The sequence below is a fragment of the Chaetura pelagica genome, unplaced genomic scaffold (genome assembly GCF_000747805.2).
Source record: "Chaetura pelagica isolate M959 unplaced genomic scaffold, ChaPel_1.0 scaffold285, whole genome shotgun sequence".
Taxonomy (NCBI): Eukaryota; Metazoa; Chordata; class Aves; order Apodiformes; family Apodidae; genus Chaetura; species Chaetura pelagica.
In genome coordinates, this window is record NW_009953481.1 from 481,260 (window position 1) to 505,852 (window position 24,593).

General features: G+C 43.9%; 1 protein-coding gene across 1 annotated transcript in view; it reads right to left on the reverse strand.

The window, feature by feature from the left end:
- Window positions 1-3,877: 3,877 nt before the first annotated feature.
- Window positions 3,878-24,593, reverse strand: part of MAML2 (mastermind-like 2 (Drosophila)) — a 71,048-nt gene continuing 50,332 nt past the window's right edge. Inside the window, exons 3-5 of the mRNA XM_009998518.1 lie at window positions 12,065-12,268; window positions 9,198-9,309; window positions 3,878-4,857 (exon numbers count right to left, since the gene is read on the reverse strand). Of these exons, the coding sequence (XP_009996820.1) occupies window positions 3,878-4,857; window positions 9,198-9,309; window positions 12,065-12,268 (1,296 nt within the window). The remainder of the gene's footprint in view (window positions 4,858-9,197; window positions 9,310-12,064; window positions 12,269-24,593) is intronic.

Sequence of the window (24,593 nt, forward strand, 5' to 3'; positions counted from 1 at the left end):
AGCAGGATCCCAGAGCAAGTTGCCACACTGCAACACTACACCAACCCATTCACCAAGAGCTAAAATACCACGTGTTATTTGTTGACCTTTACTGGTAATGAAACCGTGGCTTCGGTCAGTAGGAAAGCATCACAGCTCTCTTGCAAAGAGGCAGACTGAGCTCCCAGAAGCTACTAGATACTCAGTTTTCTCACTCCTTCCTAAAATACCACTGTAATTTTAATTTACTCCAACGAACAAGCAGTTGACTAAATAGACATCCATTATAAAATTCATATTAAAAGAAGAGACACTTGGGATAATTTTGATTGATTTACTTGGCAGAGTTTTGATAGCTACTGAAAAACATACTATTCATGTTTAGGTGAAAAATAAATGGAGTCAAATAAGTGTCACTGCATAGTACTAGGAGGTATATACAGCCACATGTAAAAAGGCATAAACACAAACATTTCTGTACAGCAACTCTTCCTTTCAGTCTGTATAGAGAAACACTGGTTTATAATATGGGGAAAATATAAAGCAGACATACATGCAACAAGGACATGACAGTTACATAGGTCCCACCTGCCTCCCAAGAGTTACAACAATAATAATAACAATAATAACAATAATAATAATAAAAGCCTTTTTCAGGGAAAATATTTGAAACCTGGAATGTTTTCATGTTGAGGTTTCCAGAGAGCTTCAGATGTCAAACATATCTGAAAGTGATATAAAGGCTTGATTCAAAGCTCTGTGAAGGCAATGGAAAGACTCCATTGGTTTCAGTGAGCTTGGGGTCAGGCCCAGCTATTTAACCATGATCCCGTTCTGCCCTCCCCCAAAATCCAAAGTTGAAGTCTGCAGATAAAAATAAACAATCGTATCATACAAAACTTTGCATATAGAATACAAAAGGTAACTGTTGACTTTTTGTATAAAATACAACTTTCTGATAGTATATTTATTTCACATATGTATAAATATAACCCAAATAATATGATTTTTTATTTTTCCTACCAAAATATTACTTTTTGTTTTTTGTTTGTTTGGTTTTTTTACAAAAGTTTACAAAACAAATAATTCTTTATATTTACAACCCAATACTGCGAAGAGTGCCTGGTCAATGATGAAAAATAGACTATAAGGGTAGTGCACTTAGCCATTGCAAAGAAAGAGAAAAAAGACACTAGCTCCATTCAAATACAAACTTTCTGAAGAAATGATACTGGATTCAAGTTTTGGTTGCAAGAGTCTTTCATAAGGTCGCATTTCAACTGCATCAGACATTTCCTTACAGGACTGCAAATGGCCTCTACCTTTGTTGAATTTACTTAAGACAGGATGAAATTTTTATTCTGGGGATGGCACCCACAGGCCAGTGTCTTCTCCTCTCCAGGCTGAGGCCAATGGGATAAAGTGGGATAAAATCCACCGCCAGATGATATCCTGAAGTCTTGGGACCAGCTCCTCAGCTGAACATGATTTGAGGCTCTGGAAAACAACCTGACCTTAATATGAAAACCAGTGTGGACCTTTTCATTGGCATGTGAGGGTAGTTGATGCTATCAGATTTCAGACTTCATTGGGCATGGTGATACTAACTCAGCCTCAGCCTTGGTGGCATTGCAGTTTTCTGTTCCTACCAGAGCTTTGGCAGTCACTGCTGACCTGCTTATGGATGGGGTGTGTGCCCATATGTGAGGCAGAAGAGCCCATCGTCCCTCCACTTTACACTCCTGCAGCTACTATTTCAATCCAGTTTTGCACAATTTATAGGGGACTCACTTGTTAGACCACATCTGTATATCTCCAAACTTAGATGGGGCCACCAGTGGCCTAGGCTGAAAAGTTCTTTAAAGGCTTGGAAAAATTTGTACTGGCATATCAAAGGGAGTGCATGCACCCCAGCCAAAACTGGGGAGAAAAGAGAGCTTTCTGAGCAGCTGAGCCACCATGTTACACAATGCAGGGGTGTGCAATGATCACTAGCTGGAGCAGCAGAAAGGACTCTTCAGCAAGCTTTCTTGTCCCTCTTATGAAAAACCTGTCTGGGAATGAACAGCATCATGGACCAGCCCACCTCAACTGGCATATCTAGCTAAATGCCCACATTACACCTTTCCTGGAGGTGCTGGTGCTCTTTCGTGTGACAAAGCTTCCTGAAGTATCATGAAAAATTGTGCCCACAGAAAATGACAGTGTGAAATGACAGGAAAAGCCTTATTAAAACCTCTCTTGAGAAACAGGTGAGATAAGTGCAGAGGCTAGTGTCAAGTAGTCTACTCATCCCACTGCCACTAACAAGGATGAATAAAGCACTTGCATGGGGCAGAGCAAGGCCTCTTGGCACGGAGGCAGGTGAACCTAGGCACTGTGCTCCTTTGCCACACCTAGTTTTAGCTTATTCAGAGGAGGCTGTGAAACACATCTTACCACAACATTTTAAAGAACAGCATTTTCATTTGAATCGCAAGGTCTATTCCCATTTACAAATCCTCCTGTCTGACTCACTGCAGAGGTGCTTTATAGTGACATAGCACCTCCTTCTGATGCCCTTGCTGACCATCTATAGGAGAAAATTTAACACAGTCAGGACTATCCCCTGGCACTGAGGGCAAGAACATATGACTGATTCCAGCGCCCAGAAGTATTCTGAAAACCTGTTTCACTTACAAGCACAGATGTGGCTGAGTGGAGCCTCCTACTGTGAGTAACCCAGGTGGTTATAACTGATCTGCATGCTACTTCCAAGGGCAGAGCCTCTCATGCTCTGCTTGATGGAGGCTGTGGGGGCCTGGGTCATCACTGGACCTCTTTCAGCTCCTCCTACATGGCAAAGCAGGATGGAGGCAAAATGCCCTGCAATCAAAATGGTAGCCACTCCCCAGACAGAGATGCTGGCATTTCTGATGGGTTAAACCTGTTCAGTAGAAGAGGAGTGGGCTGAGCTACCTGATACTTTGCCACAGGTTAACACTAAAACAGGGTTTGTGGTTTAGCTAAGACATTTGCCCTTCTCTAACCTGGACTAGGGAAGTAGTCACTGAGGGTCAAATCACGAGCACCTTTTTCACTTAAGTTGTCCATTAAGTCACTGGAGGCCCTGGAGCAGGGCAAGGTGGCAAAGTGAGGTTCCTGAGCTTTGGTGTAGTTCATCTCATGTTTCCCTCAATGCCCAAAATGATTGTGCTGCTGGCAGGACAGTAGCCTCCTCTGATACTCGCTGCAAGCACTGATGAAAGGGAGAAAGTGAACACCAGAGCACACTGAGTAACACACTGTATGGTCTGTTTCCTTCTTCCCTTGGATGAGACCACTTACCCTTTTGTGTGCTATAAAACATAGGGGGTTTACACCAAAGTCATTGGGAAAGCAAATGTGAGTTTGTTCTGGGTAGAAGTAAACAGTTTTTGTAACGCAATGAGATTTACACATGGCCTGATGCTGTCAGGGCTGAATAGTCCCAAGGAAGTTAAGGGCTGCAAACATGGTGACTGAAGAACTCTGGACTGCTTGGACTCAGAGAAATGTTGTTCCACAACCCATACTGTCTGGTGCTTATGTGTGTAGGAAGCTAAACATGTTTTTCCACACAGCCCCTGTGAGAAGAACTGATGGGTTTTTTATGCGCTGAGCACTGGTGTGGGGAACAGACCCTTCATATGTTCTCACTCCTTTGTGGCAGGCATGAATGTCACTCACGTTATTGTTTCGTCATGAGAGACTTCAGTTTTGTTCCTAGAACTCTTCAAACAGGGCAGCTGCCCTATGTAGTACTTTAAAAGACAGCCCAGTTACTGGAGTGTATCTTAACAAAAGACTTTGTTGGCATCTCAAGAGAAAACTAATGTCCTTACTGCCTCTTCTTCTGGTTCACCCTTGGTACTGTCACTTAAGAGTGGCTCCCCAAAATTTCATCAAGGTTGATGTCTTTCATCCAGTCATCGTTACCAGGCTCTGTTTTCAGTAAAGAATCTATAAAGTCTGAGTCACTGTTGAGCACAGGTCCTATACTGTCACCTTGCTGGTTCAGGAAGTCAAACGCTAGGTCACTGCTGTGGTCACTTCCTGGGTAAGCCCGAGAGTTTTGGTTGGTTGATGTGAAACTGGTTGATGGCAGAGATGATGGAGGTGTCATACTTGTTCCTGGTTGATTCAAGGTAGGCACAGTCTGTCCTCTCAGCTGGTTAGGTCTTATGCTGAGACCTCGTAGTGAGCCAGCAGATTGTCCATTTAGAGTCTGGTGCATTTGGTTCGGAGGAGGCCTCATCTGGGCTCCAGCTGTTAACTGGTTAGGAGGTGCCAATGCACGCTGAGGAAAATGCTGGTTGCCTACGTTGCGTTGCAAAGACTGGTTTGGGTACGGGGTGCCTGTGGGGACACGGACCCCGGCAGGTTTCAGTGCATCCTGCTGCTTCACTGCAGCTTCTTGCGGGGCCCAGTTCTGGGCAGTGGCCGTGGCCGTGATCATCACGTTGGGCGGCCTTTGTGCAGGGATTCCTGTGGCTCCGTGGTTCAAGCTGGGCCTTACTTGCTGTGAGTTGACCACAGACCCTGTCCCAAAAGCCGCTACATTGTTTCCCTGTGTCATGCTTTGCTGTCGAGACATCATGGGGTTATTCTGACTGGGCAGGATTTGATTTTGGTTTCTGTGTGGCTGCATTTGGTTGATTCCTGAAGTCACATTGTACGTGCTTGGTTGGTTGCAAGGAAGGTTCCCATAACAGCCCATACTCCGAGTGGCAGGAACAGAAGGCATTCGGGTCCCAGCAGGGGTGGACAAGAGGCTGGAGCTCTGGGGCATGATGCTATGAGTTGAAATTGGGTTGGATAAGGACATGCTGGAGCTCATACTCACAGCTGGTGAACTACCTGGAAAGGAGAAAACCAAAGTGTTAAACAAACATGAGTGCATCAATGCAGTGCATATAATTTTAATACCAACAGGTTAAAAACCCAGTTGTCCAGCAGCAGAATTGCTTGAAGACACTTTGCTCGAACTGCTTAAGGCCTAAAAGTTGCCTGTCATCCAAAGGTGGTGTATATGAAGCCATTAGTGATCTTTTCATCCCTTCAGAGGACATCAGATAAACCAAAACCAGTGCTCACTGTAAGAGAACTATTGGACCAGGGAAGGACAGACAGAACCACTGGGCAGGAGAAAATATTTTCTGCCTTTTTTTTAAAGACGCACTAGATGCCTCGGACAGGACAAAGCCTAAGTAAGCAGAGGCAAAGGAGATCAAGGAATTTTCTTCCTTACAGGGCATGGTTTCTCCTTGCTTTGATCTTTTGTAAATACAACAACACCAGACTGAATTTGACTAACTTTAACCTCATCATCAAATCTTATTATATATTAGTCTGTGTGATTAATTGTATTAGTTGGTCCATCATCAATGCCATCTTACTGTACAGGTGCTTCAAGACAGGGATCATACATGCAGAGTTCTCCAAATACATCAGTCTCAGTGTGTGGCCCATCTTCCAGTTCTTCAGTCCTTCTAAGCTCTTTTCAGAACTTGACAGTTTTCAACATCTGATTTCAAGGCTGCACATCACAGCTGGTCACAGAAAGAGCTCTTGCATGTCTCCAACATAGATGTAAAATAAGCTCTTTTTTCCTTGTTCAGTATCATCTCAGACTGTGTTTGTCCTTCCAGTTGCAATCACACAGCCTACTTACAGTGATACCAGGAGCCTGTGACCTGTCAGCCATTTCCTTATGTACCATGTTACTTTTGTGTCACTCTTTTTTTAAGCAAATTAGGCAGTACAAAGTTGGATGCTTTAAAGGACATTACCTGAACAACTGTTACGTTTATCAACCAAAGTTGTGATTTCACTGAAAAAAAAACCACACTAAATCAGCCCATGTTGCCTGACATTAATTATATTCCCTTCTTAAATTCTTCATCATTCAGGCTGTATCATCTCCCTAGTATTTTTGCTGAGCTCTGCATTAGGTCACTAGGGTTACAATTACCTACTTGCTCTTTTAATTTTTGTCATGGCATTAGCAGTCTTCCTTGGAGTTTCAAGATGAAATAAAAAGCAACATAAAGATTTTGGAGAACCTCTCAGCCAGTTCTTTTAAAACTCTTGAAGACAAATCATGCACATACATATTTAAAATGTCTATGTTTAGAAACAGCTGTTTAATATACTGTTCCTTTTGAAACTTCAGCATAATGATATTCAGTTCCCTCAGACTGGAACCAAAGAAAAAATTATCATATATTTCTGCCTTTCCTGTGTTATTTTTATACATATGCTATTTCCATTTAGTAATGGATGCAAAGGATTCCTTTTTTCCCTAACTACTTGAAAATAATCTCTTCCCAAATCATTATTAACACTGAATGTGACTCCACAACTAGAGTTGCTTGTTCCAAATCAATACAAACATATACTCCTAAATTAGGAAGCTCACCTTGTCCTGGAAAGCAGGCTTTTCCACAAACTGGCTCTAAACAGGAGACACTTGGCTATAGAGAATCTAACTGTCCTAACAATTACATTGTTCTAACTTAAGCACCTAAATTTAGTCCCTGAACTGGGAAATTTCTGGGACAGGAGACACTATGAGGAGTCCACTTTGTTTCACCTCCACAGGGACAATCAGATTCTCCTTCATGTCCTCCCAGGGAGCCACCTAACTGAATTTAGCCCTGGAAATGAAGAGGAGAAATTCAGTGCTCAGCAGACAACCTCTCGATGACACGTTTGGCTTTGCTAGTGGGTTTTGCATTGCTCACAGCTTTTTGGAGATACTATCAACATCTTTTCATAGGGTGATGGGGATGGGGGCCCTGATTCTTTGCTTCCTTATGCTGGTCCTAAAGAGAAGGAATGGCACAGAAATCAGTGGCATTTCAAAAGACCTGGAACAGCCATCTGGGGAGAGCTGGTTTTCTTCCTCCAGCTGAACTACAAGTTTGTAGAGTTACTTCACTTGCAGCTGGGATGAAGCTTCTCCTGGGGTGACCGTGCCATCTGTTGAGCAGCCTCCAGGGCTCCTATCACACTGCTCCTGCAGATGCCATGCTCCTTAAAGAGCACAAGTGGTGGGGACATGGGTTGGTTGTACTTGTTGTGCAAAAGATGAAGCTTCCCTTTTCCTTGTATTGCTATTTTTATGCTTTTATTTTTGACACAAATATTTTCCATTCTGATTTTTTCCAGATGGGAAGAAATGTCTTCCCCAGCAGTACTGTGTACAGCAGCTGGGCACCCCAGGCTGCAGAAACTTGAAGGCCTTTGCTGCCCAGTTCACCTGCTCGTGTCTTGGGGGTTTCTTGCTGTGACACAGAACTATGGGGAAAAGCAATAGAGGGATAATAGGCTTAACCATGTGTCTCCAAGCTCCTATCTTACTTTATTTATTTTTTTGTCTCCTCTTCCCTGTCCTGAGCAAAGCAATTCCCAGAAAAAGGGAACAGATTCCTTGCTGTTACTCCCTTATGCAAGAGTTTCCCAATCACTCCATCTGGTAGCTTTGCTGCGCGCTCCCAGCACAGCCCTTTCTCCCAGGCGCGCCTGAAAAGCTGCTCTCCTCCCTGGGCTCACTCAGCAGGGACTTGAGATTTGAATGGATAAGTGCTGCCAATCCCACATGTTTCAAAGCCAGGAGAGGGGGCTCCAAATACCACAAGACTGGCAAAGAGTCCATCAGATTAAGAACAAGAAGAGCCACATAACAATGGTGATCTACTTCTTTTGGAGCCTTTCACAGATGTGGCTGCAGTAATTTCCATTTTCTCTCTCAGGCTAGACATGGATTGTTTTTAAGTAAAAGCCAAGAATATCAGTTAATCATTTGATTCCAGGAATGAGACTTTAAACAACACACCAAATTGCAGGATTCCCCAGCAAACTTCTGGGGTTGCCAAAGCATTTGTTTTACAAGCACTGGAGGTACCAAGCCAACACCCCTTCTGTCCTGAGGCATCACCCTCACCAGGGGTTATTACACTGGCATCAGTGCAAATTTACTGAAGATGAGAAACATTCAGGCCTGTGGGAAAGCAGCAGTTTCCAGACTGCAGCAAGTTTATCACCACTGGAACTTGTAAACAAAACAAAGGAGTGCACAGACATTGCCTGAACAGCCCAGCCCTCCATACACAGCCAGGCTGCTGGTGCCATGGCCAGCAAGTCGGGCAGAGGGCTGGCATGTGAGTGAGCTGCCCTTGTTAAAGTCATAACAGAAGATGAATAAGTTTTTCTACAACAGAGATACAGGAAGGAAAGACTCAGATCCCCAGCTGAATCTGCAGAGCCAACAGTTATGGAAAAACAAACTCATCGCTTCTTCAGAGTGCTGTATGCAAAGTTAAAGTAGAAGGCAAAGGATCCTTTTCATACTTAAATGCACAGACACTATGCAGTGTAAAGAACACGCTTTGATTCCATCTGCTGCAGTTCCCCCCACCTCTTTTCTCTTCCCAGTACCTTTTCCCTACTTTGCCTTTGCTCTCAGTAGCTTCCAGCTAACCAGCATGATGGGCAGCATGAAAAGCCAAACAGCCACTCCTCTGCTCCAAAACTAGACTCTCCAAGGAGGTGATGGCACAGGAGCTCAAATCAAGGCCTACTCCTGAATTGTTAGACATATCCTGCCCTGGGTGGTTCTGGCTGAAAGCAGGGGATTTTACCCCACTGTTTGACTGATCTGTTGAAATGCTGCTTGTAAAGCAGCACTGAGACCATGCCTGAGCCATATTTAACAGACCAAAAGTTCAGATGGCATGTCTGGTTGCCCACGATGGTGTCATATGAGGTAGTTAAAAATCAGTATGTGGGTCCTCATCCTGTACATGAGCTGCCATTCAAAGAGAGGGATGGTACATGAGAGATGGAATAAAGTGAAATAGTCAAGAGGACACCTCTGCATCAAGTATTTGGGTGCACAACTGCCCCAGTCAGTGCTTATGGGAGGAGTATCAGCCCTTCCTTCCCCATGTCTGAGAGATGCAGCATCAGCCTGGATGAACCACCAGCTGGTTCTTCAGATGATACATCAGCACTCCTCAGAGGTGGGGGACAAAAAGGCCAATAACACAGGACAACAGCAGCCACCACCTACTGCCTCTTCAGGGGTGTAAGTGGATACTCAGAAAATCAGGCCCCAGTCATCAATGGCTCTTGTGAGTGGTCTTCCAGCTGGAAAAAAGGAAGGAAACAGTTTTATTTAGCCCATGGGCACTTACCAGGATATTGGTTTGCTTGTTGCATGTTGACCACGTTCCTTCTTTGGTCTTTGTAATCTGGCGGTGGTCGTGTCAAGTGTCTGTTCAGCTGATCTTGTGGAGTGATTTTCTCCTAGAGGATCAGAGTAGAAATACATTAATTTGCATTTCTTTTTGCTTTCCTGGCTCTGTGTTTTGCCTACATCTTTTTTTTCTTAGTATGTAAGAAGCTGAAATGTTCCTTCTTTCCTCCCTGTCTGGTTGACAGGGGAGGCATCTGTGAATCTGTGCCATTACCCATTGAAGTCTGTATGGTTGCATTGTGTTTGAGTCTGTCTAACTTTACTTACAACAACTGAGGGTTGCTAAGCCTCTGCAAATATTGGCCTACATCTGCACTGTAGTACAATGTGTCCTCAGACATCTGTCCCATCTTGCTCACCATGCTCATCAGACAGAAGAGCCTGATGGTTCCTCGTGGCTCCCTTCCTGTCTGTGAGGCTGGGTTTGCTTTCAAAGCCCAGAAACAGAGCAAACACCTGGGTCTAACACAAACACCCAGCTGGGATGCAGCTGGGGAGCAACAAAGGTCCAGATCTGCAAGGTTGACACGTGCCCCTTGTCTGTGTTGATGGTCTTCAGCCCATTCCCACCCCCCACCAGCCCTCTCAGCGTGCACAGATGGCAAAGAGCATTTCAGCTTGTCCGTAAACATGTTTTGCCCCAGCCATCACCAGCCCTCTCTCTCCTTCTTCCTGCACTGGAGGATTTCCCACAAAAATCAGCAAAACCCATTGCTTTACCCTCCCCTGTGCCTCTCCTCACAAGGGATGCCAGCAGGAGACATGGCCAGGGTTTGGCAAGGATGGTGCTGAGTTGGTTGGTTTTCATGCCACTCACCATTGCCCTGTGCTTCCCCACTTGTGGAAGGACAGGGGGGAAAGATTGCAGAAAAAGCTCATTAGTATGGGAGGGTGTTTTTTTTTGGGGGGGGGCTCTGCAGGAACACATCTCCACTGAAGGGAAGACAGAAATTCAAGTTATTGAACTGAAATCAGCTTATCAGGGTGAAAGTGTCAGGCCTGGCTGGTGATGGATGTCCATAAGATTAATATGGGGATCATCTGCCTCAAAAAAGCACCCAAATGGACCTTCTTGTGAAAAATCTGTTTTTTCTTCTGCCAGGAGCACCTTAAAGACTGGGAGAAAAGCCTTTCTTCAGGTATTTAGGCATTTCCATAATGCACTCTGGGAATGAGGGGCCTGGTTAAGAATTCTAAGGCTCATTTTAACCTTCTGCTTGACCTGAACCCTTATGAAGAGGAAAGACAAGTTATCTTCCAGGAAATTCCTGCACTATTTGTAAAAACTGTAGGCAGGTTTTGTATGTGTATGCATGTGGCACAAAAGCAAAGGCAGGATGATTAAAATAATACATTCTGCAGAGAGACTTTCATTTCCATTTTATTTATTTTTAAGAAAATATATTTGAGCAAATAATTTTTGCTAAAAATCCTGACAGAAATCTGTAGCACGTAGAGCTCACTTGAAACTTCAGTTTTCTTCTGCATAAAATAAAATGTCAACAAATATTTCTCTTAGAGGACAAATGAAATCCTTAATTTCAAACTCAAGTTTTCTAATTGTGTTTTTGGAATGGAAATATATTTGCAAATAAAAAGATATTCCCTATAAAAAATGGAATAGTAATTTTTTTAAAAGCATCCCCACAAAAAGATGAATGTTTTTCCATTTCTGTGTTGTTCTTTAATTGCTGAATAGCATTCACTAAGTGTATCAGTATTTCTGAGTTATATCTTTATAGACGAAGAAACTTTTGAATTTAAAATGTCAAGCCAGCACAAATGAGTCTGCCCCATAGGCTGTTCTGGCAGACATGCAGGTTGAGGTAAATAAGCTGAAGGTTGGGGGTCTGCTGTCATTGCAGCCTGAAGGAAGAAAAGCAGGTGGTGGTGTCACCTCTATCCTTCCCTAGCATCCTCTCTGCAGCCCTTCCCTAGTGGCCACAGGGCACCCACATTACCTTCTGCCTGTCCCAAAACCATGCCAACCTCAGCTCCTCTTCTAGGACTTCTCTCTTCTCCGTAGTTTGGCAAGAAGGGCTACCAAGGTGAATATGAGGATGCAAAGGACATCTGCTACTGCTCTGGTTAGCTGGGAGTCCCCCCATTGCACTGGCCATGGGTGATGGGCCATGGAAACACCTTCAGCTGACTCAGTTTGTTCAAGAGCAATGGCAACACCAATTTAATGGAACAAAATCAGTGGGTCTTAGCACTTATCACTGCCAACAAGACCACAGGTATCCTCCACGCCTCATAAAATGACCAGAAACTCCCAGATGGTCTCTCAGGCATGAGAATGGTTACAAATATTTGGAAACGCAAAAAGAAAAACAGAGAAAGGAGGAGTCATGTATGATCACAGCCAAGCACACAAACTTGTGCTAAACATTAAAATCAAAGTACCTGGTCCTTGTTTACACACAGGCACTTTCTGCCATGCTGCCCAGGTTGCAGATCCTGGAAGTCAACTTTCCTCTGTGGTCGAAGTAGCATAGCAGTGCATCTTAGCTTATCTTGCAAAGAAAACCACTGATAATGTTCATATGCCTCAAGCATATGTTTAGACTGTTCTCATAACAAAACCACAGTAGCTTGGGTATTTTAGTTGTTTCATATGAACTGTAGAAAGTTTCAAAAGGGCTTAGCAGAGCGCTGAAAAACATGAGGCACGCTCTAGAAGGTCGAGGCATTGCCAAAATGACCTCAAGAGTTTTGGGGGCTTTCTTCCCCCTGTCTTAGCTTTCTTTTCTATTGTTTCTATGATGATATTTTCCATGTAAAATAGGGAATTAGGAAACTTACAGCTTCTGCCAACATCTGCTGCTGTAGAAGGAGTTGTTTTTGCTCCATCATTTGCCGTTGCAGAGCCTGTTTCTTTTCCATCAGTTGCTGATTCAACATTGATTGCTGGGATGAGTTCATGTAACCACTTCCAGTGTTTGGATTTGAGCAAGAACTGGAACTTGGAGTGGGGCCAGCTCCCTGGCCTACCACAGAGTGTTGATCCTGAAACAGAAGAAATGGCTCGTGAAGCACAAAAATAATAACAATAATAACAAAGGAAATATTCCTTTTTATGCAAGTAGCTGAAGTACAGGACACAGCCCACAGGCTCTCAGAACAAGTGACCAATACAAAGGGTTTGATAGAATAAGAAAGAAATTGAGTAATTTCATCAGTCATGGAAGACTCTGAAAATGTGCCAAGTGGTTCCAGTGGAAAACCTCAACATTGTACCAGGAGCTTGGGAAGCATTAACAGAAGTAACAGAGCCCACCTGGGGATCTTTCAGGAAACTCACATCAGGCTGTATGGCAGTTTGTTTGACCACAGGGGAACAAACTCAAGAGTCTGCTGGTTCCTACCATCTGGTAAGCAGCAGCCAGAAGTTACAGACTCCTTGCTAGAAGTGGCATCTATTCTTAGAAAACACAGAAGCTGTAAGCTGTTACTTTGCAGCAGGGTGAGTGTTGCTGTTTTCATTTGTCCCATCACCTCCCTGACAAGCGCAATCTCTGGCAGATTGTTAATTGTGTCTCATTAGCAGCAGGATTAAGTAGGCTTGGATTTTATCTACTTCCTTGGTAAAACAAATGTGTAATTGGACAGGCCTTTGAAGCAGGATTTAGGGTCTCCCTTTGCTGGAATTAGCTGATCTTTAAGGTCTCTTCCAACCCAAACCATTCTATGATTCTATGGTCTTTGGGATGGATCTAGATCCATTCCCTCTTTGTCTTGTGCAGCTTCATGAGGAAGGGATGGCAAAAAGTCATTGCAGGGGGTGATGCAGAAAGTACTCAGACCTTGCCCATACAGGATGAGAATGAACAAGGGATGACAATATGCTGCTTGTTTTCTTTTTACCCATGGTTTCTCTTGGCAGCAATATGTTTTCTGTCTACTTGCCCCATCAGTCTCTGGTACTTAGACTTTCACCAAATGTAGTAAACAGTTTTCTCACTCCACCCCACAAAAATATCCAGCCTACCCTGGATCACTTGATAGTTAGATATTTCTTAGCTGCTCAGATACAAAGACAATAGGGGACACTGGATAGGTCACAGAAGTAATGAAAAACACCAGTCTTCTGACTCCACTTTGTTGTAATGCCGGGTAGGAAGCAAAACACTTACTTCTGTGTAGCCATACAACCCAAACCATTCTATGATTCTATGGTCTTTGGGATGGATCTAGATCCATTCCCTCTTTGTCTTGTGCAGCTTCATGAGGAAGGGATGGCAAAAAGTCATTGCAGGGGGTGATGCAGAAAGTACTCAGACCTTGCCCATACAGGATGAGAATGAACAAGGGATGACAATATGCTGCTTGTTTTCTTTTTACCCATGGTTTCTCTTGGCAGCAATATGTTTTCTGTCTACTTGCCCCATCAGTCTCTGGTACTTAGACTTTCACCAAATGTAGTAAACAGTTTTCTCACTCCACCCCACAAAAATATCCAGCCTACCCTGGATCACTTGATAGTTAGATATTTCTTAGCTGCTCAGATACAAAGACAATAGGGGACACTGGATAGGTCACAGAAGTAATGAAAAACACCAGTCTTCTGACTCCACTTTGTTGTAATGCCGGGTAGGAAGCAAAACACTTACTTCTGTGTAGCCATAATGTGCCAGTGTATTCGCTTCCCAACACAGGATTCCTGGGTGGCTGCAGTCTGATGCTCCCTGTTATGCAGCAGTTCTCTCTGTACCAAGGTGTAGTTCCAAGGCCTAGTCTACTACAAGGGTAAAGCTCTGCTCCATGGACATTGCCTCCCATGCCATCCAGGAGAATACAGACACATCAACAGTGAAAGACTGTCCAGGCATAGCCTACACATGCCCTGAAAACCACGGAGCACTGATGCTCATCATTTTGCAAACTCCAGGAAAGCTCATTTCTATGCCTCAGTTTTCACTTGGTGCCTTAAGCACACAAAGGCACCCCACACACAGTAACACAGACACACACACTACGAACTAATCCAACTTATCTTTCTACCATCTGGCATGGAAGAAACACAATGATCGATATGGGTATTTCTATTTTAAAATATTTCTGTGGCTTTTTGATGGGGCCACACGAGTGTGTAGCTAGCTAGATAAAGTATTTGACATCTGTTATTGAAATAAAAACCGTGACTTTCTTCTGGAGCCACCTGCAGCCCCAAGGCAGTGTTATAAACCCACCCTTCAAAATTTATTGGGCTCTTACACAATTATATCCCTCACACTTTCTTTCTGTTCCAGAAGGAACCCAGGATTGCTCAGCACTGCCACATTTTTCAGCCCTTATGTTAGCTGCAAGACAGAAAATACCTCCTCTCAACAGACCTGCTTGCCAAGTTGTTGTGCAAACTTTTTTGTCTTTCTTAAAATATTTTGAAAAGAAAAATATGTTACAATAAATTGGCTTTGACTTCTATATTCAAGTGACAACTCCAGCTTGAACCCAGCCACATGTTACATCCATTAATAGAATTCATCTGTTGTATTTTTGCACAGATAATGCAGGCTCCCCTAAATGTGCTTTCATAGTCCTGCATGAAAACCAAAACAAAACAACACAACAAAGCCAAACTTTTTCCTTCCGTCATCCCCTGCCAGCCTGTAGAAGCTGTGGGGAGGGATTTTAAGCTAAACCGTGTAGTGTCCATTCATGATACCTATCAAAGAAAGCTCTTCTCTAATAGCAATTGGAACAAAACAACAGCTGCTTGGCAAACAAGCCCTGAGAAAATGGTATAAATCACCAGCTTGGTGGGATTTTTTTTGCATTTAGTCCTTTCTCTGCTGTTCATGAAATGTCAGTGTGAGCCTATGAATCTATGATGTGTTACTTCTCCTGCCTGCTGCTCTTTCATCGGCAGACATGTGATGGGAGAAGGAAGAAACAGTTTGCTAATAAATCAGAGGATTAGCTGCATGGCAGTTTGACCCATTGTGAACTGGTGATACAGAGCTTTACTCTCACCCCACGCATGTATCTCTGCAAATCTGAAGACAGAAGGGCTACAATGCTGACATCACTGAAAAAACTTAAAAACATCACTTAAAAACATACTTTCCGATATCTTTCCTCAGTAAAATCTACCCTGCTTTCACCGAATCTGGGGCCAGCTAAAGCAGGGGCAGAAGTAGTGCTCACCAAGCACCACAAACCCCCATCTGCTCCACTGCTGCCAAAACTCCAGCACAGTGATGCTCTAGGTGCAAAGAACTCTCCAGGTGTGCCTCCTTTGCACCTTCTTCTCTGATGTTACAAGGAGATATAAAACTTTTGAGAAGCAGAAAGAGAGGCAGAGGCAGTGGAAGCTCCTCAGAGCTGTTAGCACAACTGGGGTTTTTTCATAAGCATCAGAAAGAACATTATGCTCAAATGTTTAAATGTGCAGTAAATCAAAACATTTAAGACTGATTTTGCCTTTCACTATCCCTGCTGCATCTGAATTGTGTTCATACAAATTAAGGGAGATTCTGGTTCCTAACACAAATACGGGCTTTACAAAGTAGACTATTTCCTTTCCTTTTCTCTCCTTTCCCTTGCCCCTTCCCGAGACCATGCCCTCGAGGTACGACCTGACTGCATGTCAGCTCTGTTGCTGCTTTTGGGGTCATTCCCCATGCTTTCACAGAGAGGTGCTGCCAGTTGCCTCATCATGGTCTTCTGCTCATAGTGCAGGACCATCCTAGGCAGCCTCTGTCCTGCTTGTGCCCTGCCAGCTCTGGAAGCTCACACCAGCATGTACCTGCCACCACCTCCTGGGCTCGTGCAGCTCTTCCCTGCTGGCTCTCTCCTGTGCCAGGACCTCTTGTGTTGCTGCTCAAACCTTCGACACCAAATGCTGCTCTCTGGGCTGACGCCATGGCAAGGAGCTGTGGCCACTGCTGGGCATCCTGCCTCCATGACCCCACAGCACTGAAGGCTCCTGCCACCCCACTCTGAAGAGGCTTTTCCACGGAGCTCAAAGAGGTGGAGGAGTCTTTAAGGTTCCTTCTATGCCAAACTATTCTATGAATTTATGAAAGGCTCCACAGAGTGCAAGATGTTGCTGCGTTTACCAGGAAAAAGAGGGGATTTTCCTGATCACTGCTTTTATATTGAGCAGTAACAGTGATGTGCAGCTGGAGAGAGGGATTTCTGCCAAGCAGAGAGCTGGCAGGGCTCTATGTCACTGGGACAAAGTGCACCTTCCTCCCTTCCTATTCTCTCCTTTCTCTTCCAAGCCTTTCAGGAGCACTTGAAAGCCATTTGCAAGCTTGTATTTCTGAATTTGTAGATCAGAAGTGGTTTAGGGACACTGGCTGGAAAAGGGTCTGCAAACCTTTTGCCTCTTTCTCCTGGAAACCCCTAGAATTGATTAATAATTTTCTTGGGACAGAAGGGGAAACAATGGTCAATTTGTAACTAAACCACAGTGCCTTCAGAGGCTGTTCTTTACCCAGCCAGGAGCACAGCATCTGTGTCACAGGACCAACTTCTGCTTTTTGCAGATTTTTCCTCAAAAGGAGGGGGTGAATTTTTCCACCTTTCTGTTCGTCTAAACAGAATGTGCAGCTCATTCTGTGCCAAGCGTCAAGTCAGGAGTGACAGCACTGACTTGGCACTCACCTTTTGCATTAGTTCTAGTTTAAAGAAACAAAGAATTAAAAGAAACAAAAAAAAGGCTTCAGATCCATTCCTTGAAGCCTGTTCAGTGACAGACGCCTGCTTTACCAAAAGTTGCTTGCAGGGGAAGAGCTGTGCAAAGTTATGTTCATCTGGTGACCAAACCTGTGCAAGATGTTCCCACTCATAAGCACTGATTCAGTTGTATTAATTGGCGTAACAGGCTATTTAGAATGAGGATGGGGGAGATCAAGGCACCTCTATGGATTTCCTCCTCTTTAATCAGGGACCAGTGGCCATCTTGACCCCATCAGCTTCTCAACGACATTGAGATTTGGCTGCAAACCACTTGGCACAGCACACACTGGAAAGAGCAGGAGGAGGAAGAGAAGGTCTCTAAGGAAGTCCTGAAGTCCTGCCACAACATTTCAGGGTGGTTCAAGACTGGTGGCAAAGCCCAGACCCTCCATGACTCCCTGGTGGGACCCTCCATCACCTCAACTGGCATGCTCTTTTCCACAGCCAGAAATTAGGGTTCTCCAGTAGGCCCCAGGGCCAAGCACAGGGCAGTACCAGCCTTACTGAGAAGAGCCCATCTCACTCATGCAACTTTAGGAAGCCAAGCACAGGGTGCTCTGTCACACAGCCAGTCTCAGCACCTGCCAGCTCTCTTCTGAGCCACCTCTCTTCTGCTACGTTTAATGCCATAGAAACACTCTTTTCTGCTGAACACTGGGGCTTCCATGGATGTCTGGACTCCAGTGCCTGCTTGTGTCCTTGACTCAGACAGGAAAGCAAAACTACAGCAGGACCATGGAAAAATGCATGTAGGGTGAGAGCTCTTCTATAGTGGAAAAGCTAAAGCATTTCCTTACTTTCAGGAATAACTCCCAGTGTTGAGTGGAGGGCTGAGGGCTGCTTCCTGTGCCAGTGTACACTGAGAGAGCCCAAAGTAGTTCCTGAGCTTACAGTGTTTTGCAACAGCTGAGGATCTGATCTATGTATCATGGCTGGAAATAACACAGACAGGACAGAAGCCCAGTCAGCCTGATTCTCCCTTGCATTATTGCTTGTTCAGCCCAATAGGGGTGCAAAAAAGCACCTTCCTGAGCACCCCAAACCCATTCAACCTTCATATCTGGAACATTTAGCAAAAATGTGAGATTCCTCTAAGTTTAGGTCTCTAACAAAAAAATTAGATCGTATTATCTCTAAACTGCCTGCTGGAGCTTTCCTTTCACTATATAGAAGGATGGGGCTGTATAATTAGGTTCTAGATGCCTAATTTAGACAACTAAGTTAGGAGCCCAGATTAGATGATAGGAACATTCTCTTACAGTCCTCATTTTAGATGCTTCTAGTCACACTTGATAAGATGCACAGAAGAGTGAGGGTAAACACCCCTTGATCTGCCAAGCAGCAGTGGATCTCTTTCTAAGGGTGCTGTATAGAGTGACCTAAAAGAAAGCTTCACAGGTTAATCATAAAGAAGATACTGTTAAAGGTTGAATTTATCCTAATAGCCTGCCAGAAAGTAGTTCCATGCATTCCAGCAAGATCACTTTCATATGTATGAACAGCATTTGAAAAATCTGAATATTGCAAGATGCTAAGACCTGGTTTTGCTGTTTCTATATCAAGAGATACTGCTGGGTAAAGACTGCAAAATATTTCCCTTCAGTAATTTCATGGAGTGTTTATAAGAAGTTGGCTCAGCCACATGGGACCATCTTCTGTGTTTTTCTCCAGTGAATATCTGAGCTCTCAAGACAAAAATTCCAGGGCCAACCATGTTTCCAAGGCACATACACAAGGAATCATGGACACTAGCATTTGCAATTTCACAAGCCCAGGCTGTCTGCCAGAAATACTTGTGCCTTCATCCAACCAAGGAAAAGAAGCAAACACTATGTCACTCCTCCAACAACCAAACAATGGAGCTCGAAGAAGAAATGTGAACAAATCCCTTCAGATACAACGAAGCTGGAAATGATCACGACAGTACGGAGTGCGCACCTGATTTCTGCAGCCTCATGGCTGAGAGTCACCTGTTGGAGTGACAGGTTTGGGTATCAAGTGATGCAGCAGATACCCAACATGCAGAGGGGTAAGTATTTCAGCACACCCACCAGCTGCAGCTCTCTCTAGGAGAGCCAAGGAAGCCAGGCTTTTATAAAGGCTGATTGTTTGGACACACTTTCAATTCAGGTGGATTCCAGAACTATTTTCAGAAAGAGCTAATTCTCTGGATACTCAGCGTTGCAAATGTTTACTCATAAAAATAGTAAAAAAAGGATATTGTGCACAATGTCTTCAGTAAGAATGGGTGATCAAATACCTTAAAGGAGCCAATCCCCAACATGGGTGAGAAATCACAAAAAAGACACTTTGACAGACAGCTCGATATTTGTGCAGTTGTTAATAGAAACCTTTTAGAGCACTTTGCTTTTTCAGCACCAACAAGGAAGCTGCTCCCTCCTGAGATCCTTGTGAACCAATTTTCAGCCAATGGTGATTCATCTGTAGCCTTGCCATAATCCCTCGCCAGAAAGCTGTCCTGCCCTACAGCCACTAGCAGGCACTCTCACAACAATGTTCCCACCCCAGCTCCTTCAACTTGGACAAAGTGAGAGCTGCATCTTGCAGGGTCCGAGGCTCAGATTCAGCCTTTGCACAATCACATAGCAACAGACCCAGGAACAGTCCCTCATTACCAGCCTTGTCCGACAAGCAAGTCGTTTAACGAGAACAAAGGTTGACAGTGATTAATCATTAAGACATTTCTTGTTCCTTGCTGCACGTGTTGGAGGCAGCCTCCTGCCGAGGCAGTCTGGCAGATTTCCTGTCTGCTCTATACCAGGGCCCGTGTCTGGACACACAGAGAGGTCTTTTCCCAAAGCCAAGCGCACAGATAAACGCCTTGTCTCCGCTTCCGAGCACGGCGAATTCGGAACGCGTGTGCATTCTGCAAAAATAATAAACCCTCAGCTGTATATCTGATTGCTGTATATTCAGGCAAAATGATCTAAAGGGGATTTGTTCATATCAGAAATATTCTCAGTGATTTCAAGGATAGATTATTAGTATTTTACCGCATGCACCGGGATGAACTTATAATGTGATCTTCTGGTACAACGTATATGTGAAGGTCTCAATTTTAGAAAGATTTTGTTTATTTGCAATGAAAATAACACGCATGTGTTGAGAGTTCAACAGAGGAGGTTATTGTGAAACGTCTGCATCAGAACAGGAATGTTGGCTCCACTGAAGCCGATGGCAAAACTCCAGCTGAATTCAACAGGGATAGAATTTCCTCCTGAATCTCCATCCAGCCATAGGGCACTCCTTGGATTGAAGTCACCTCTGCATACACCTTCTGGATAAGATACCTGGTTCAGAGAGACACCAGCAAAGATACTCCACTAATGTACTCGGGCAAAGACTCTCCTCAGATTTGTGCAGAGCTGTAGTTTCAAATGCTTTGTGTGCTCCAGCTTATACTGGAATAAGTATGCCAATAAGCATGAATGATGAAGGCTCCTATCAGGTTTTTGACAGGATCAGACACTTAGTCTTTTGTTCTGCTTTAGCATTACCATTTGCAGTGACTGTAATATGCAATATCCACATTGTAACAAGCCCAGCCCTTTAATTTATCTATACACAACTGAAGGAAACCAGATTAGAGAGGTTTAAGAAATGGCCACTCCTCTAGCTAGAACAAGAGCTGGTGTGAGTGGACCTGTTTTACCTAGTACTTCAGGACAAGGTATGTGCATGCTCATGGGTTCTGTGCCTCTGCAAAGGAGTGGTAGTTTCCAGCTGAGACAGTGAAAACTTCCTGAACTGATTGAGTTAAACACTTGTGATTATCTAACAGTATCTTTAGTGTGAGCATATATTAGCTGTGGATTGGTACACCCTAGTAATCTAAATGTTCTTGTCTCATTGCCATATGTTTACTACCTTTCCCAAAAATTATATAGCCTGAGGCTGATACGGAAATATTCAACCCACTTAGAAAAACTATAAGCAATCAAAACAAGGGGCTTGTATGAGGAAGTGTTGGGTGAATTCAATAATAGGAGGCCCTCTCATACCTATGTGCTTATATTTAAATGTTCAGTTTACAGAACAGTGCTAAAATGACACTGAAGTCTTACATATAACAGGCTTACATATAACATGTATTTTTTGCCAGATCATCCTCATGCCTCATCCTCCAGCTCCCCCTCCCTGAAGAGACTCTGAATATCCCACTAACCCATGGGCATCATACAGGAAAGCAAGATCCAGAGCTCCCTGAGCTTGTGGAGACCTGAGCATCAAAAATTTCAAGGAGCAGTTCCAAGTGAATCACAGAATTATAGAATGGTTTGGGTTGGAAGGGACCTTAAAAATCATGTAGTTCCAATCCCCCCGTCTGGGAAGGGACACCTCCCATTACACCAGGCTGCTCAAAGCCCCATCCAACCTGGCATTCAACACTTTCAGGGAGAGGGCATCCACGACTTCCCTGGGCAACCTGCTCCAGTTTCTCACCACCCTCCCACCAAAGAATTTATTCCTAACGTCTAACCTAAATTTTCAGTTTTAATCCATTACTCCTTGTTCTATCACTATAAGCCCTTGTAAGAAGTCCTTCCCCAGCTTTCTTGTAGCCCCTTCAGGTACTGGAAGGCTGCTATAAGGCTTTTCCCACTGGCAATTACTTAGGTTTTCTTTGCATCTTTCATATCTCTCCTCATATAGGCTTCACCCGCCCCATTAATTGTCTGCAGTTTAAACACATTTGTGTCACTTTTAAACAACAACTACCAAAAAAAAAAAAAATTAAAAAAGAGATGATGACATAATGTGAAAATCTTCCTCAAGCAATAAAACGAAGCAAAGCAAACACCATAAAATGCCAGTTTTTCTGCAGGAGGGTATGTGGGAGCAGGCAACCTGAACAAAATATTTAATGAAGAAAGAAAAAATAATTAAACACAAAGAAGAAGAACAACAGAAAAACCACATCACTGGGACAAAACGCTTGAATACAAATGGGCACAACATGGGTGACATGACTGTCAGAGACACATATTATGATCAAAGCCCTCCTGCTGAGAATACAAAGCAATAACATGAGCATCCTTAAACCAGAGCCTCCTGGGACCTGCTTTCTAAACAAACAGCTCTGAACTCTGATGGAAAACAATGCTGAATACTGGAAAGCAACGTGTGAAGAATGGCTCTGACCTGTGTCTCCATGTGCTGACTAAAGCTTTGGGTGGAACACATGGTAGGACTTGATGTCCTTGTTCCAAGTTGCCCATCCTGGGACAATGACTGATGCTAACCAAAATCAGCATCTACTTACATATAACATGTATTTTTTGCCAGATCATCCTCATGCCTCATCCTCCAGCTCCCCCTCCCTGAAGAGACTCTGAATATCCCACTAACCCATGGGCATCATACAGGAAAGCAAGATCCAGAGCTCCCTGAGCTTGTGGAGACCTGAGCATCAAAAATTTCAAGGAGCAGTTCCAAGTGAATCACAGAATTATAGAATGGTTTGGGTTGGAAGGGACCTTAAAAATCATGTAGTTCCAATCCCCCCGTCTGGGAAGGGACACCTCCCATTACACCAGGCTGCTCAAAGCCCCATCCAACCTGGCATTCAACACTTTCAGGGAGAGGGCATCCACGACTTCCCTGGGCAACCTGCTCCAGTTTCTCACCACCCTCCCACCAAAGAATTTATTCCTAACATCTAACCTAAATTTTCAGTTTTAATCCATTACTCCTTGTTCTATCACTATAAGCCCTTGTAAGAAGTCCTTCCCCAGCTTTCTTGTAGCCCCTTCAGGTACTGGAAGGCTGCTATAAGGCTTTTCCCACTGGCAATTACTTAGGTTTTCTTTGCATCTTTCATATCTCTCCTCATATAGGCTTCACCCGCCCCATTAATTGTCTGCAGTTTAAACACATTTGTGTCACTTTTAAACAACAACTACCAAAAAAAAAAATAATTAAAAAAGAGATGATGACATAATGTGAAAATCTTCCTCAAGCAATAAAACGAAGCAAAGCAAACACCATAAAATGCCAGTTTTTCTGCAGGAGGGTATGTGGGAGCAGGCAACCTGAACAAAATATTTAATGAAGAAAGAAAAAATAATTAAACACAAAGAAGAAGAACAACAGAAAAACCACATCACTGGGACAAAACGCTTGAATACAAATGGGCACAACATGGGTGACATGACTGTCAGAGACACATATTATGATCAAAGCCCTCCTGCTGAGAATACAAAGCAATAACATGAGCATCCTTAAACCAGAGCCTCCTGGGACCTGCTTTCTAAACAAACAGCTCTGAACTCTGATGGAAAACAATGCTGAATACTGGAAAGCAACGTGTGAAGAATGGCTCTGACCTGTGTCTCCATGTGCTGACTAAAGCTTTGGGTGGAACACATGGTAGGACTTGATGTCCTTGTTCCAAGTTGCCCATCCTGGGACAATGACTGATGCTAACCAAAATCAGCATCTAGGGCAGGGAGGCAAGTGTGACTGGACACAGAAGGGGTGGAGGGACAACAAATTGTTTCCCCACTGTGGCAGCCCATGGCACTGGTGCTAGTGCATAACAGAGCAGATATGACTGCCCATCTGCTCAAGTTTAAATGAATTTCTAGCACACAACCTCAACTTCAGCCTTCCCTCTTCCTGCCAAAGGATCTTGTCCTTCCTTTATAATAATTTCTGTCTTTGTTCTAAAACAACTTAATTTGATGGCTGTTAATTTGTGGGAATTGACATAAACCTGAAGCTCCTGCCAACCCCTCTCCCTCTCTCGATGAACGTGATAAAACAATGCCAGTTCACAAATCTACCTATCCTTCATCTGTGTGTGCCAACAGCAGGTTCATTAAAATGTGAAAACACCAAGTTTCCTCAAGAGCACTCTGGGGACTTGCCTCATTTCTCACTTTGAACTCAAGACCAAGGAAGTGATGTGGTTTTACCAGCTCTCTCAGGAGCTCTGGACACCTCTTCTCCGAGGAGCAACAGGCTTACACAGAGCTAACCCACTTCTGCTCTCAGCCCTGCAGAGTTTATTTCTTTACCTGGTCAAGATCCCCATCATGGGAGCTTATTTGCTGCCCCACTGCCCCTCTGGTAGCATTACTGGACATGGCAATGCTGTATGGTGGTTACGTTTTCAATCTGCCATCAGGAAAAAAAGGTTAATCAAAGATGACAGAAGGCCACTACCACTACATCATGGCATTGACTTTTCAAGGAGAGCCTGGCATCTCACCAAAATCAAAGAAAGGTCCAACATACTTGGATGTAGTGAATTGTTTCTTCTGTTATTTATCATCAACCTTTACAGCTGAAATGGAGCCAGCTACAGAGGTCAGAATAGTTTGATCCACCAGGGACTAGTCCTGCCTCGGACAGCATGCCTAGGAGGAATTATCTGAGGAAAGGCTTCCTAAAATCAGATGAAGTAAAAAAGAATTATACTTCTGGCATTTATTTAAGCTATTTACTGCCCAAATCTTGCAGCGTGGGAAAGAATAACAGATTATCTGGGGCCTGCTGTATTCCAGCTATCAGATAAAGTGCAACTCTGTAGAATGGGAAGGTTGGTGCCAACAAAAACCTCCTTGGTCTTCTGCTCATTTTGCTCTATTCTTGTACAAGAGCAGTGAAAACATGTTTTGCA